Here is a 15,663-nt window from a genome sequence, read left to right on the forward strand (position 1 = left end):
GATGAGCAGTGCTGTATATTTTCACGATGAGAAAAGAGCAGCAAGGTCTTCTCTCCTTCAGCATTTCCCAGTAAGAATTAAATAGCTCTGGAACTGCCCTTTGTACTCTCTCTCTCTCAGTCCATGACCCTTCTTTTACACCCCTTCCTTGCCACCTGCAGCCCAGGACATCTCAACTGATGGTGAGACTCCTACATCAAACCCTGATGTGATCTTTCCTCCCATTCAAATGCCCTTTTTGCTTGATTTCAGCATCACCGGTGAAAGCATCTGTCAGAATCTTTGGCTCCAGTATCTATATGAAGAGAGGTAACCTGGTGAAAGGGGTGGAATGTCTCTCTTCAGTGCCACAAAACAGTCTGGACCTTCCTCACTTACAGAGATGCACAGGAACAAACTTACGCAGCAGGACCCAGAACCATGCTCCTAATTTCTCCTGTTTCTTTCCGTGGAGAAAGGGAGAATGAAGAAAAAGGGGTTAGGATGAGTCGAAAGGAAGGATACCACAAAAATTCAGGTTACTGAGAGAATCTAAAGATTCAGACTGATCGATGGCAGGATACATTGTGCTCCACTTATGAGCTGCCACATCCTGGCAGGCTGAGACACATGTGATGTGGAAGAGACATAGGCACAGAGCCCAGACAAAGAAGAATGGTTCTAAACAAGTGCTGTCAGTAGTGACAAAGTAATCTGTAGAGCACAGAGGTTAGGACCAGTGTGGTGGGAAGGACATTTCTAAATTCTCAAAGATGGGAAGTTGGGAGGCTGTGCCACCAGTGTTGCTAGCAATTAACTGGGTGCAGATTACCAGCCTTGGTGTTTCTTTCCAGACCCAATCCGCTTCCACATCCTGTAGTTTCACTGTGCCTTGTCACTGTTTTAGCAGATCTTTCCTTGGTGCTCCCTGGTGCATGCTAGTTACACATCATCTGCTTCAGACCCTTTCTCTCATGCTGATACAGATGCCAAAGTGAGAGGCAGCTGCCTTATGGGAGGACTCACGGTCAGGTGATGTATTGGCATGTAAGGTAAGCCAGAAGGAAAGGCTCAGAAGTGATGTCTCACCACATGTGACAGCACACAGGAGACGTGAGACTTTATATGGTTGGACCTCCAAAAATACATCACAGAGCCCTGCCACATGAGCTAGCAGAGTCATCTGCTAGTGGGAAACACTTTTCCTTTTTGAGAATCCAGCACTGCGGGAAGATGAGACACGTTTTCCCAAAGGGCTTTATAGCTGTTTGCCATTTTGCAGACTAATACTAAGAATAAATCAAGCTCTCTTCTGGGTGTTGGAGGCAGAGGTGGTTACAGAAAGAACAGCCAAATATTTGGTAGTGTCCTAGAACTCTTTCTGCCCTGTGTGTCACAGGTTGTCCCATTCTGCCTCTTCCCTGGATTTGTCCTCTTCTGTTGATTCTTCTGTCCCCTTAAAGTTCTGCCACCCTGTCATGCCCCTGTCCTGTTTTGCTCTCATTTTCTCTGTCTCTGACGTTGTTCCCTCTGTGCATCCCACCCTGCCTGTCTCTGGGTGCTGCCCGGCAACTCCTCTTTTAAGCCATTATTTTTCTAGTCTTTCTCCCCTCCAGGGTTTAAGGCCAAATCCAAGTAAAGAAAGCATGAAGGATAGGAGGATGGGGGATAGCCATCTGCTTGTGTTTGGGGCTTTCTGAGTTTCTTTGGCCATGGACAGAAGCATGTTCTGCACTAGGCAAGTCTTCAGTAAAGATAACATCTGGATTTCAGACGAGCTCTGCTAAGCATGTGCAAGCACAGAGCAGTGATTTACAGCTAGGTCAGATCTGGCTAGATTTTCATGTGGACAGCAAGTACAGGCTGATGCCCCCAGAGACAGGTCCCCACTAATTTCAAGCCCCGTCATGAAGGACTGAACTGCAGTGAAATTACTGTAAGTAATTTTTAGCATGAGCCAGCCACCATACTTTTCACTAACTTAATTCTTGGAAGTTGTTGACTGGTTTTCTGTGAAACTTTCCCAAAACAACTCAGCTTAGCACAGAGACTGAGGATTTCAGCCTAGAATTATTAAAACATGACAAAATTAAAAGCAACTGAAAACTGGATTTTATAATTGAAAGTGTTAGGCCATGTTAAATAGAAGCATTTGTTATAATTTCCACCTATAATAGAGGGATGGCTATTTAAATACATAATTTTGGGAAAATTTATTGCATGACTAATGTGAAAGGAAAGAGTTTTTCTTCCAAACATGGGGCATATGCCCAAGAAGGATATCTGATAAGGAAAACCAGTGATGACTGTGCACAAGTTGTTGTGATCTGGGTTTTTTTATATTGCTCAAAGTTCACTGGATTCTTCACCGAAGTGTTGTAAAGTCCCAGACTAAGCTCACCAGTACTGGATGCATCAGTGAGATAGATGTCAGCTTGACCCACAGCAATTTGCCATCTGTGAAAAGCAAACAAATATAACCAACTAGAGCCATGAACATCGTGACTGTAATGGGAACTGAAGCACAGATATACACTGTAGCTTTGTATTTGGGCTCACGAGCCTTTGGCTATGTTAGTATTGAAAAGTAAGCAACTGCAAAATCACAGCTGTGCAGATCTGTGAAAAAATGAAGCTTTGGCTGTTGACTGCCTGACATGCTACCTGCAAGGCTGGACCAGATGTTTGAGTATTGCCTATTTTATTTTCTTCACTTCTCAAAAAAAAGCAGAAAGATTTCCGGCAAAGTTTTTAGATAGAGTTCTCAAGTCTTTTATTGTACTCCAGTGGAAGAGGTCCAAAACTTTAAAACTTCTCCACTTTTTTCCAATTATATAGCAGGGGCTGCAATAAATTTCCTTGGAAGTTTAGAACTTCACAGCTAAGTCAATAGTCTAATTACTATCAGAGAAAATACTATTTAGGGACAAGAAGTCATCGCTACTTTAAATTGAGTCCATTGCTAAAGGAAAAGATGCAAAGTACAGTCTCCTAAAAGCCACAACACAAAAGCAGAGATATTTCCTCTGTCCTGATCTAAAATACAGTAGTCACAGTCTATTTTTAATTCTTGTAGAATTTTAATAACCATGAAACCAAAACCTTGGTGGTTCGGTAAGTTATCTGTCATATGCATCCCTGAAGCAGGGGATCAGCATGATGAGAAATGTGACAGAGGACCCTGCAGATAACTTGAATGCTGAAACAAAGATCAGGCCAGACCAAATAGCTACAGTTATTGGTGTGCTATGTACCAGAAACTATTAAGAATAAAACACAAGGAGTGAAGATTTCCAAACATATTAGCAGGCACTCTTGTGATCATATCAACTTTAAGGCCACAAAGCCCAGCAGGCCATCAAGGACTGGGTTTTTTATTTGTAGTTATTATTACCAACATAAATTGATATATCTGACCCAAAGCTGACATCTAGTGGAGGGAGAACGAGTACAGGATTTTCCTTCCAGGGATGCACTCTGTTTCATAAAGAGATCCACTTTGCTCTTGAGAAGTGACCTAGAGGTTCTCTGCTGCACGGCTCGTCCTAGGCAGGAAAGCCAGCCAAGAAGCTCTTGGGGACTCTAGCTAAGTGTGCACACCTTGTCTCCTCTGTGATCCTTGTATTCATAGCCAGATTAGCTTCACTGTGAAGTTGGAGGATGCTGAACTCTGAAGGCTTCAAAAGACGATGATATAGATTATCATGCCTGGCAGAGTGTGGGCAGCATCTCATGAATACAGTTGATGGAAGAACAGGTGTTCAGTACAGCTGCAAGGATGGTGTCACTGACTTTGGGTTTCTCCTGTCAGGAATGTCAGATCTGCAGTCCTGGATCAGACCAGCCTCTTGGACACCAGCATCTCTTTTCAGTTTCAGGCTCTTCCCTGATCCTTGGTCTCACCTACTGCCCCAGCTGGGTTGCATGGGCTGAGAGGGCAACAATATTGGTAAAACTTTGGGAATGTTTTCACAAGTTTCTGGTACACCCTCTACACCAGGTATCATGTGTTTATGAGAAAAATATCTTAATTTTTCGTTAGTAAAAGTAAAAGTTTCAAGCTCTCTTGCTTTAATTTAAAAATGTAACGCATGAACCCTAAAGGCTTAAAAAAACTGAAAGATGAGTGTTTACTTTTCATATCTCACAAATTTGAGTCAGAATCATAAATCTGTTGGCACCTCAGTCTCAGTTTGTAATACTTAGCAGGGAAAACAGAGGGAACCACAAAGAAAGGGAGAGAACCCATAGTTCTCCTGGGAGATGAATGGTTGGGGAGCCAAAGGAGGGGAACCTAGAAGTTCAGTCAGAGAGAAGCCAGATCGTGAGAGCACTCATAGCCTTTTAAAAATAGCAGGAGATAAAAGGTACTTTTCTTGTTCATGCATGGTAGGAAGGAAAAACATCCCCCATATGTGGTAAAGATTCAGGTAAAGATTCAAGGCTCTGTAGCTGTGGGCTGTAGCAAATCACACTGTCTGTGAATCACCATTGTGGTGGGATTTGCAGCACATTCAACAGCAAGTTAGCAACAGTTTAGAGATTCAATCAAAACAAACCCCTGAAAAGCTTTCCTAAAGGAATGCACAGCCTTCAGCCACTGCAGAAGAGCACAGCTCCAGGGCTGTGTCCCAGGAAATCCTGCTGCTGGGGATGCATGGTTTTGGAAAGAAATGTTGATCACCTGACAGCAGAACAAAGTTAACATTATACAAACAGTACAAAGTTTACTGCAGGGTTGAGCTTTAATCTCTGGTCATTGCTTATTGACTGCAGAAAAAGACAGCAGCTACTCAGTGAAAAGACCTCCTCTACATCCTGTTTGCAGGACAACTTGAAAGAAAGGATCTCACTTTCTGCTAAACACAGAGTAAGTCTGAATTGAGGTCTGAAGTGGGAGAGAATAGGGCTGGGCATGGGTTGTTTTAAGTTCCCATTTATTCTGCCATGAGAGGACTTGGTTTATCTTTTTGTACTCACCAGCTTTGACCTTTCTAACAGCTGTAAAAGCAGAAGTGATACGTGGTTTGTGGTATATCACAATCTGTGATATATGAACACTTGTGCTATTAGCAGTGCTTGATGTCTTGAAGGCATATAGAGAGGGCTTGGGATATTTTTACCATGTGCTACCTAATGCCTGTCAGAGGAGATAAAACAATGCTGAAGGAATCATATTTCTTCTTCATGTTCCAATCTTGGCCTCTTTCCTAGCAGAGAGTTATGAGTCCTGATTTCCAAGTGCATACACAGGCACCTCAGTCAGTGAGACACATCCATGCCTGCAGTTTGACAGGTTGGATCCATGTACATAACCTCTGTGTTTTTCTGTGCCAGAAGTGTACAACACTGGACACATGGGACTGGTTTCGGTGAAGCTTGCAATCTCTGCTAATCTGCTGTGGGAAGCTAATCCTGGAAACTAGGATATTTACTTCTTCCTGTACATTTTTACAAAAATTCGACCTAACCACAGCTGTTTTAAAACTTCATGTTTTCATGTACCTTGCAAAAGTGCCTATTTTAATCAGATCTGTGGAAGTAATTACAACAAACCATGTAGCAAACTGATTTTGTTTGTGTTGTACGTGTTTCCTCACACATGGGCATGGTTTGCTAAAACATCACTTTGTATAGTTTTTAGTCCTGACCAGTTGAAAAGCATGTAAGTGCACTCAGTTGCTTGACAGCATTTGTGTTGGTGCGATTAGACATCTGGATCACACAAAGTCACTCCTGTTCCCTGAAAGACTGAGAGTAGCTCTTAGAATCATGATTCATGTTGTAGAATTTGCTTTTTGTAAAGTGTTTTTTTCAGAGTCTATCCAAATTTTGTATGCTTCTTTTTTAGCATGTCTCGGTGCTGCAGTATGTAGTGTGAACACTGAGAAGATACTTGCTACAAAAGAAAAATGAAGAACTGTAGAAAATACTTGTTCTTCCACAGTGCTGGCCTTAACAGTGACTTGCACTCAAACTGGACATAGCTTTACAATGTGTTCATGCTGGAGCAGGTTAGATGCAGACTCTGTATTTACTTGCTTCCAGATTCTCTGAGCTTGAATTAAGTCACTGCACTCCATAATTAATTGTTCAGTTGGGGAGCTGTCCTAAGGGACGATCCAGCAAATGATGTTCTGGGACAGCCTTTGAGGAGAATTAGTGTAATAAATAACCCAGCTAATTTGAAGGTGGAAATTATGACAGAGTTACTCAACTGCTGTGTCTTAAAATAGCAGAGGACCTAAAATGTCCTCTCCAGGCTTCTGTTGAAGATACAATAGAGCACAGAAATACATGCTTCTTCCTACTCTTTCCTGTGCAACTGCAAGTTTTCCTTACACTAGGGGAGAGGACGAGTGGCAAGATAGACTGAGACAACCTCTCAGCAACTCTTCTAGAAGACAGAGAAGTCCAAGGTTATCATTAAGTGACATCAGAGCCCCTGGAAGACAGAATGGCCTTTTCTAATCTAATTTCCATTCCATGTTGTTCTTTTCTTCAGGGTTCCCACAGCCTTTCAGCAATGGCTATGGTGTGTCTTTCAGACTTTGAAGCATATGCTAAAAAGTATTTACCCAAGATTGCTTGGGATTTTTTTGCTGCTGGAGCGGACGATTGTAGCACTCGAGATGAAAACATCCTGGCATATAAAAGGTAACACGAAGAGGAAATGAGGGGTGTTGTACTGGAAGCTTTTAAACTACTTTTTTGTCCAAACCTTTGGGCTTCACAAGCAAAAATTCCTTACACCTTGCCCTTCAAGGTGGTTGGTCCCCAGGCAAAAAAAAATGCACTTTCCTGAGTGATATATGCTGTATGTTCTGATGCTAGCCTGAATATGATACAGATTGTATGAAGAATAAGAGATGCTGAGGGAAGAGGCAAATAGCAGGGCATGGTATAGTATGGTAAGGTATGGTAAGGTAAGGTATGGTATGGTATGGTATGGTATGGTATGGTATGGTATGGTATGGTATGGTATGGTATAGTATGGCATGGTATGGTATGGTCTGAGATGAGATGAGATGAGATGAGATGACATGACATGACATAACATGACATGACATGACATGACATGACATGACATGACATGACATGACATGACATAAAAAGGGATGAGCAGCTATAATAGAATGAGATGCAATAGGGAGCATGTGGTGAAGAGCAGGAAGCCTACATGTAGGATTTGAGGAACATCTTGCAGACAGTGAGGGCAGGCACAATGTACAGTGAGGATATATGGAATGGTGGTGTGGAAGGCAGCAACCACAAGACTGGGAATGGGCTGCAAGTAGAAGGAATCTGTGGGATGGACTGTGGGAGAAGTAGAGACAGTGAGCTGTAGTGGGAAACGCAGAAATGATGTGCTGTTGCCAGTAAGCAGGACTATGGGATTACTGAAAAGTGGAAGGGGCTGAACTGCTGGGTGACCTCTGAAAGTGAACAGAAAGGACAAAGAGCCTTTGTTATATGCTGTTTTCTTTCTTGGCTCAGATTCCTGCATTGCAGTAGGTAAATGAAGACCTAGAGTCCATGAAATTTCAGAAAAGCCACTGAAAATTTACTGTCCTGAAGGGGTTGTTTGCCTTACAGAATTCATTTCCGGCCACGTATGCTGCGGGACGTATCCATGATGGACATTAGGACTAAGATCCTTGGGACTGAAATCAGCTTTCCTGTAGGAATCGCCCCTACAGGCTTCCACCAGCTAGCATGGCCTGATGGAGAAAAAAGCACAGCCAGAGGTATTCTGCTTTGCTGCCAAGTAGCAAAAAGGGGTTTATGGGAGAGCCTCAAGAAGCTGTTAGGATGAGTCTCTGTGTGACTGAGAAAAATCTTCAGTCTTGAGGGGCAAACTCCTTACCCACTTTCTGACATCCCTTTTTTTGGATGACCCACTTGGGCCTGGTGACACAGAGTGTGTGGGAAGCTGTAGAGACATTGTTCTATTTCTCCAGCAACCACTAATATGAGATTAGCTCTGTGGAGTCATCTACAAACTTAAGAGAGAGAATATGGACACATTTCTGAGGTACACCAAGAACCACACAGGTCCTCAGTTCTGTAGAGTCTGGATGGAACATAAAAGTGTTGGATAGACTCAGCCTGTAAATTCTTGGTTATGAGTAAGAACAGTGTCTCCCTCAGAGAAAAGCATGACCACTCTGCCCAAATCCCATGGTGGCTTTGGAGATCTGAGCCCTGGAAATACCTTTGTCCTGTATGTGTTTTTGTGTGCACTGAGTACACTGACAGCAATTCCTGTGAGGAACTGTGTCATGTTTTATGACTGTGTCAGCCATAATGTTCCTGCTCTTGAAAGAAATGTGAAATGAAAGCATCACTTGGTAAATTACCTTTCCCTTTCCTGCTTTTGTAACCATGATCCAACAGTGCCTGGTAAATACAGACATATTTTAACCCTGGGGATGTATTTGCCAAGTGGTAGAGCACTGAGTTTGGCAGGATATAGGTAAAAGAGGAGTTCAGGGGTTCTTTGCAACCTGTATATAAAAATCTTTTGTACCTGGTGTCTGGCAGGACTGTTCAAATGACCTTGATCCTGACTATTTTCCAATCCCCCCTGAAGCTGCCAAAGCAATGAACACTTGTTACATTGCCAGCACGTACTCCACCTGCACGCTGGAGGAGATCTCTGCGGCTGCTCCCGGAGGCCTCCGCTGGTTCCAGCTCTACGTCCACCGCAACAGGGAGGTTTCCAAGAATTTGGTCCAAAGGGCGGAGGCCTCGGGTTTCCAGGCCCTTGTCCTCACCGCGGATCTGCCCTACACGGGCAGAAGACGCGATGATATCCGCAATGGTTTCCGCCTTCCTCCCCACATGAAACTGAAGAACTTGGAAGGAGCCTTTGAGGTTTGTAGAATGAGCCTGTCCTTTCATTCGCTGGGCTGGCGTGTACCACATGAGACAAAACCACTGGGTAACTGCTGATTTGGCATCTGCTTGTACCCAGGGTGTATCTTCTGCCCTTGTGGTTCTGCAGAGCCCTGGCTTGACCTTCTGCCAGGCTGGGTTCTGGCTTCAAAATCCCAGTCCAGCTTCCTTACAGACCCTGATCTCCGTACTAATTGTAATTATCCTTCTCCAGAGACACGTGCTTTCCGGAGCCGATTAACATGCCTGTTACCAAGTTTAATTAATATGTTCTAGGGCAGACTTCACGGGGCCTCTGTACTGTGACAGCTCAGATGAGGTTTCCTTCTGTCCCATGGCTATAGGGAGGTGACTCTTCTGAGTACGGGCTGCCACCCAAAAGCTTGGATGCCTCTGTCACCTGGAATGATATCTACTGGCTGCGAAGCCTGACCCAGCTGCCCATCATCATCAAAGGCATCTTGACAAAGGAAGATGCAGAGCTGGCAGTGAGACATGGAGTCCAGGGAATTATTGTGTCCAATCACGGTGGAAGGCAACTGGACGGAGGACTTGCCACTGTAAGTGAGAAAATGGATGTCAAATGAGAGTTCATTGTATGCACATTTGTAGTCTTTGTACATGAGCTTCTGTTGGACTTGAGTGTTCATTGCATGGCTGTGGATGTGAGCAGAGGCACTTTAGCTTTAAACTGCCTGGGCATAGGTGACCCACTGAAGTATTTTCTCTGTTTCTTGGGTGGGTTCTACAGGCAGCACTGAAACCACGTATCTGCAGACAAACTACTGGACTGAGTTAATAGAAGTTTTTTGCCTATGTCTTCTTCATTAGCTGGGTGCACTGCACACGTTTTCTTTGCGCACTGCAGCAAAAATAAAACAAAGCTCTGGAACCAAAAATGTACAAACGAGAGCGTAATGTATTCTCATTGTTCACATCTGCCAAAACACACACAAACAATGCAGCTAGATTTAGTGAGAGGTCTGCTTGCGTATTTACAGTCTCAAGTCTAAATGGGAATTTATTGACTTTCATGAGCCAGAAAAAGAATAATTTATCTGGAGAAAAAAATCCCCTGTAATTTGATTTGTACAAAGAAATCGTGGGTTGTTTGGACATATGTGCATCTCACTGGTTTCATTTGTCTTCTGTCAGTTTTTCCAGTTGTTTTTATTTTACAGTTCTGTATTGTACAGTATCTTATGGAATTTATTTTCTCCGTTTTCCTCTGTAAAATAAAAATAGGCACCAGGGAATTCTATTCTATGTCTATGCTGACAATAGTGAATTAAAAAAATACTAATCTAAATGCTAAGGCCAAAATAATGGAAATTGCATCCACATTAAGCTGCTCTTCTACCTCAAGGGTTTCTTTATGGACACAGACGAACCAGTAAGTATCTAGTTCAGCTCTGCTACATCTCTGGTACCAAACCTGGCAGCAGAAGCTAATGTCTCTAGTCTTTTTAAAGAAAATATCATCCTTAGATTTTTAAGTCTCAAATTCTGAAAAAAAAATTATGATCATTTGGAAAAATCTGCCTAGTAATCTTGGTTATAGTTGCTCTACTTAAAAAAACCCCCCACGTTTAAAAGAGGGCAAAAGACTATAGGAAACCACAGAAAAGAGACCTTTGGGTTTTCTGTAAAGGACAGATATTTAGGTCAAGAGCAACATCATGCCACTGGCCATATACTGCCTTTGGGAGCAGAGCCAGCATCACTGCCTGGTACTGCCCTGCACTAGCAGCCTGGGCACTGTGCTGTGCTTCACAGAAAAGACTTCAGGAAACCAGGCTACATAGTCTGGAGCAAATGAAAATCTGTCTGTACTACATAGTAAAAGAAATCCTTTCGAGGGTATGAGGAGGCTTTTGACAGGTGGTGACCAGGATTAGGTTGAAATGTAAGTTTAGGCAATCCGTACAGTAGAAAGGAGAGGTCTGACATCAGCCTTTTTTACAAACATCTGTTCGTTCATCATTGTCTCAAAAGAAAATAAGTTCCATTGAACTTTTTTTTTTAAATCTTTCAGAAAGCAAGTGAAAACCTCACTATTTCATTATCAGAAGTGCTAGCAAAGAATATCAATATAAGCAAAGCGCTGGAAAAGGGAATTAACTGTCTGGCAAACAGAACAGGGGGTTGCAATTTATCCTGCATCTTTTAGTGCAATTTGTGATGCATTGTCACATTTTGTTTTGAGAAGGCATGTTGCTAAAACACTACCTGCCTGTGTGTTGTTTGGAAGTATCTTCTCTTTCTCTTGGAATCAAGAGCTGAGCTCAGGGTGACAATGTCTGCTTCTCTGCAGATTGATGCTCTGGTTGAGATTGTGGAGGCAGTACAAGGCAAAGTTGAAGTTTATTTAGATGGTGGAATACGAAAAGGAAGTGACGTACTGAAAGCCCTGGCACTGGGAGCAAAATGTGTCTTTATTGGAAGACCAGCTTTGTGGGGTCTGGCTTACAAGGTGAGTAGAGAGCTTTGATTTTGTGTGTTTACTTCTCATACTCTCCAACACTATTGTTATTTAGAAGTCACACAGACAGTTCTCACCAGTGAAGAATCTTATCCGTTTTTGTTTTGTTGAGTTTCAAGTGGAAACACCCAAAATTGAATGAAAACCAGACGTTTTCTGTGATTTAAAAATACCACGGAATTTTATTATGTCAAGTACTATTTTGATGCTGGTGACTTTTTTTTTGTGGGGCCTGATTTCTTGGTGTTCGTTTGGCATTATAAATAATACTGTTTTTGAAAGTTGGAGATAGGCTTATTTGCCAGAAAGATGAGTCTGACAATTCTATGTGCTGTCATCCTACTTGGAAACAATATATGGTTTTTATATAGCAGTTTCATAATGGTATTATGAATTCTTCAGGAATGCAAGTAGAATTATATCCCACTGGTGCCTGAAAAATTTAGGGTGAGACTGAGCCAAACCCTAACCTGTAGGTGCCTGAGCATGCCATCTCAGTTCTGGCTTTGCTGTTGCTTAACTACTAGCATATTTCTATGATCCAGAGCTGCCATTAGGCCTCTGATGCAGGTTAACACAATAAAATTAGAATTTTATTAAACCAATTGCTCCCTTTGCTAAATCTTTGCTTTCTAGCCTCTGGATCGGCGTTTTCAAACTTTTCTGTAGAATACTTTTTATATGGTCTAGAAATATTTTCATGACTCTTAAATGAGCTCCTGTCCAGTGGTGTGATTGCTCTGGATTCCAGCAAATAGACTTAAGCAAAAAAATCACCTGAATCTTGTGACAAACCTGGAAGAGTTGAGAGCACTGATATTTTTTTTTTTTTTCCAAAGAAAACGTTCCTGTCATGAAAAGGGTGTTTGTTTCCACAATACAAGAAAGGAGATGGGACTTTGTGAGCTCAACTATGCTTTGGTACAGAATTGCAAAACCATAGAATGGTTTGGGTTTGAAGAAACCTTAAAGATCATTTAGTTTCAACCTCCCTGCATGGGCAGGGACACCTCCCACCAGACCAGGTTGCTCAAGGCCCCATCCAACCTGGCCTTGAACACCTCCAGGGAGGGGGCAGCCACAACTTCCCTGGGCAACCTGTGCCAGCATCCTCACCACTATGACAGGAAAGATTTTTTTTCTTAATATCTAACCTTATACCTACCCTTCTCAAGTTATAAGCCTTTACAGACCCTTGTACTATATTCCACGGAGCACCCCTAAAGATGTATCTCAGGGGCATTGTCCCAGCATACAAGAGAGAAAGGGTGTGAATGAGCACTGACATTGTCTGCACCCCATGCACTCTTCATTGCAAGAAATAATTAAAAAAAAAAAAAAAAAAAAGAGAAAAAGAAAAAGTCTTCCAAGATTTTACAGTGAGACCAACATTTTAAGTACATTTCTTTGGATATTGAGTTTTGGAGGAAAACACAGAGTCTAGTATTTTTAAAGATTCAGCACAGTATCTGAGTAAAATCAAGCTCTCAAAGCTGTACTGTATGTAAAACTCACATTACCTCATGAAATACTGTCAGCTCTGTAAGGCTTGACATTTTAAAACAAACCCACTTGTGAAGGTTAACGGAAAGCTAATAAAAATAAAATAATGATTTAAAAATCAGCTAGAAAATGTCAGAAGTGAAAAATAGCTTTGTTTTCTTTCCTTGTTCAGATGTATCACAAAAGGAAAAGCATCTAAATTAATCTGCAATGATCTGAGCACATCCATTATATAATTTTAATCATTCATCTGTGAGAGAGACTGGAACTGGCACACACTTAAGGGACTGTCCCAGCTCTCATGGTGCAAGCATTCTGCAGCATTGCTCTGTGCCAGTGCTCCTTTTACTCTGACCTCTTTCTTTGTTGGAGCAGGGTGAAGAAGGTCTACAAGATGTTTTAAGGATTTTGCAGGATGAATTTCGTTTGTCGATGGCCTTAGCTGGTAAGTGTTGTGTAACCAGTGATACAGAGGTGATGCAAACCATCTAAAACCTGAAGCCTAATGGGTGGGTCACAAAAAGGGGGTCCATGTGAGCTCTGCTGGTTCTAATTGCTGTACTTAAGGTGATCTGTGCTTCCTGTGAAACCACTTCACATTTCAGGTGCTATAGCAATGAAGTATGTAAGGAGGAATTAGTTTAAAGCAGCTTTCTGACCCACTTAAACAGATGCAAAACTCCTAAGCAGAGCTGAGCAAAACTTGGAAGTTCTGCTCTTCTGGGAATTACATGTGTTTCCCAGTATTTAATTAAAAATTTACCGGGATAAAATGCTTGTATTAGATAATGTAATTAGATCTCCTTGTATTAGATAATGCAGTGTTTTGGCATAGGTTCGAATTTCTGCATCACTTATGCTTCAAAAGCCTCCATGTTTCCTTCAAGCTTTTGCTGTTGTTTTCCTTGTTCTGTGTTTCTCACTTCTGCTCCAACCTGCAGCTGCCCATGTTTGGCTCTTTCATTGAACAGCAAATTTGTACAGCCCAGTACAAACTTGTTTCACACTTGAAGAAGCACAAGACACCCATGCAGTGCAAAAATATTCAGACATCAGCAAAAGGTCTTATCACACTTTAAATCATGTTTTAAAGTTTTTCATGTTCTAGCAACCATTAACTCAAGTGGATAGCAATGCTGACTGGGAGACTGGAACTGAAATCCTGTTGGGCATTTCTTAGTAGCCTGGCATTTTTTGGGTTACTTTTTCAACCAGTAAAGATTCCTACAAGTTTTGATTTGTTTTGCTTTGTTTTTTTCCAGAAGGGTCTCACACTTCTTTACATGCAAAAGGGCACTGAACGTGGCATGAGTAGGAGGTTGGGACCTTTTTGTCAGGCCTATGAAATTCCACCGAGGTTTGACCATGTGAAACTGCAATGCAAATCTCCACCTCTGGTCGCTTGACACCCAGCAAACCCTCTGTCTTTTCCATCTACCTCTCACTTCTGGCTGGATCAGAGGACTCCCTGCTCAGTTTGCTATAAAGATCTTTTTTTTTCCACATGTCTAACTCTTGTGTAGCAAGCAACCTCAAGGCTGAAGGTGCTTTTGAGGAGGAGAGCTCGTGTGACTGAGCTGTTGAAGTAACAACCTGTCCCCACATGGCTCAGACAAGACTAGACCATGACTCAGAAAGAGCCTTCCAAGTTTTGTCCACAGACCTTCCTCTCTCACCAACATGTTTCATTTCTCTATTTATTTCAGGCTGTGCCAATGTCTCAGAGATTGGCCCACACCTAGTTCAGTTCTCAAAGCTGTGAACATCCTCCTGCAATGACTACCCAAGAAAGCCAGCTCACTCTGAGGTCCCAAACCAGACTGAAGAAAGAAGAAGGAGGTACAGACCTCCTGAGGAGATTAAGAAAGGCTCCATGCCAGCAAAGGCCATTCTCTGCTTTTACTGAGACTGATGAGTTCTTTAACACTTTGGGTAATTGTTACTTGCTTAAATACATTTACTTTAAACTGGTATTCCCTGATATTACTTGTGTTAGGCCTTACTCCCAGTTTCTGTTACAATGGCAGTCACCCATGGAAAAATATCTCCCTTGTTTCTTGCTGGTTCTACTGATCACTGCTCAAGCTACAAAACTCTCCTGCCCCAGGCAGTAAGTGTTGGGGCTGATACCTTCCACAGCCTGGGCTTTCCTGAATGTATTCACAGCAGATACAGAAACAAAGATGCACCAGCTGACAGACCCCAGCCACCCTTTCTGGTGGTGGAGAGTGTCTTGTGAACTGCTTCTAAATGCAGACAAGTGAGATCACTAGTAACCAGAGCAACACCATGTGCTCCCCAGGAAGAGCCCCTCTTCCTCTGCTGCCCACTTCATTTGCACTGTGAACTTATCTGAGCAGCAGTCACAACCCACACATTCTCTGAGCACAGTGTGAATTCATGGCATTGTGTAAGTAACTCTCCCAGTGCCCTGGTCTCTGTCCACAGGTGAATGTGGCCACCCAAGTAGCACGTGCCCTTTGCTCTCAGGAGATGCTGCAGAGGCACTGGGGTGCCTGCAGCCAGCACAGAGCAACATAAACCCTTACCCTCCAAGTTAACAGAATATGTACTCCTTCCTTCAATATTCAAGTTTTTTCCTGAGGCATTGGTCTTGGATGAGGAAGCACAGCCTTGCCTGAGCCTTCCATCACCTGGTGGTGGATGGATCCTTAATAACAACTCAGACTTCCCTTTCCCTTTCCCTTTCCCTTTCCCTTTCCCTTTCCCTTTCCCTTTCCCTTTCCCTTTCCCTTTCCCTTTCCCTTTCCCTTTCCCTTTCCCTTTCCTTTTCCCTTTTC

At 42.6% G+C, this 15,663-nt stretch overlaps 1 protein-coding gene across 2 annotated transcripts; it reads left to right on the plus strand.

Moving 5' to 3' along the window:
* Positions 1-4,732: 4,732 nt before the first annotated feature.
* On the plus strand, positions 4,733-14,638 carry HAO2 (hydroxyacid oxidase 2). 2 transcript variants are annotated; one of them, XM_071761382.1, is made up of 8 exons: positions 4,733-4,849; positions 6,485-6,636; positions 7,576-7,727; positions 8,573-8,856; positions 9,222-9,437; positions 11,192-11,350; positions 13,238-13,307; positions 14,569-14,638. In XM_071761382.1, the coding sequence occupies exons 2-8, from the start codon at positions 6,506-6,508 to the stop codon at positions 14,622-14,624; spliced, it is 1,068 nt and encodes a 355-aa protein (XP_071617483.1). In that variant the 5' UTR covers positions 4,733-4,849; positions 6,485-6,505; the 3' UTR covers positions 14,625-14,638. The 2 variants fall into 2 exon arrangements, with proteins under 2 accessions (XP_071617483.1, XP_071617492.1); XM_071761391.1 differs by lacking the exons at positions 4,733-4,849; positions 6,485-6,636 and having other exon boundaries at positions 8,524-8,856.
* The last annotated feature ends 1,025 nt before the right edge of the window (positions 14,639-15,663 follow it).

Source organism: Heliangelus exortis, chromosome 1 (assembly GCF_036169615.1).
Source record: "Heliangelus exortis chromosome 1, bHelExo1.hap1, whole genome shotgun sequence".
NCBI classification, from domain to species: Eukaryota; Metazoa; Chordata; class Aves; order Apodiformes; family Trochilidae; genus Heliangelus; species Heliangelus exortis.

Coding starts and splice junctions, on each gene's coding strand:
- HAO2 (XM_071761382.1), top strand. CDS start 6,506: ATGGCTATGGTGTGTCTTTCAGACTTTGAAGCATATGCTAAAAAGTAT. Junction 11,351..13,237: donor TGTGGGGTCTGGCTTACAAG/GTGAGTAGAGAG, acceptor TTGTTGGAGCAG/GGTGAAGAAGGTCTACAAGA. Junction 13,308..14,568: donor TTTGTCGATGGCCTTAGCTG/GTAAGTGTTGTG, acceptor TATTTATTTCAG/GCTGTGCCAATGTCTCAGAG.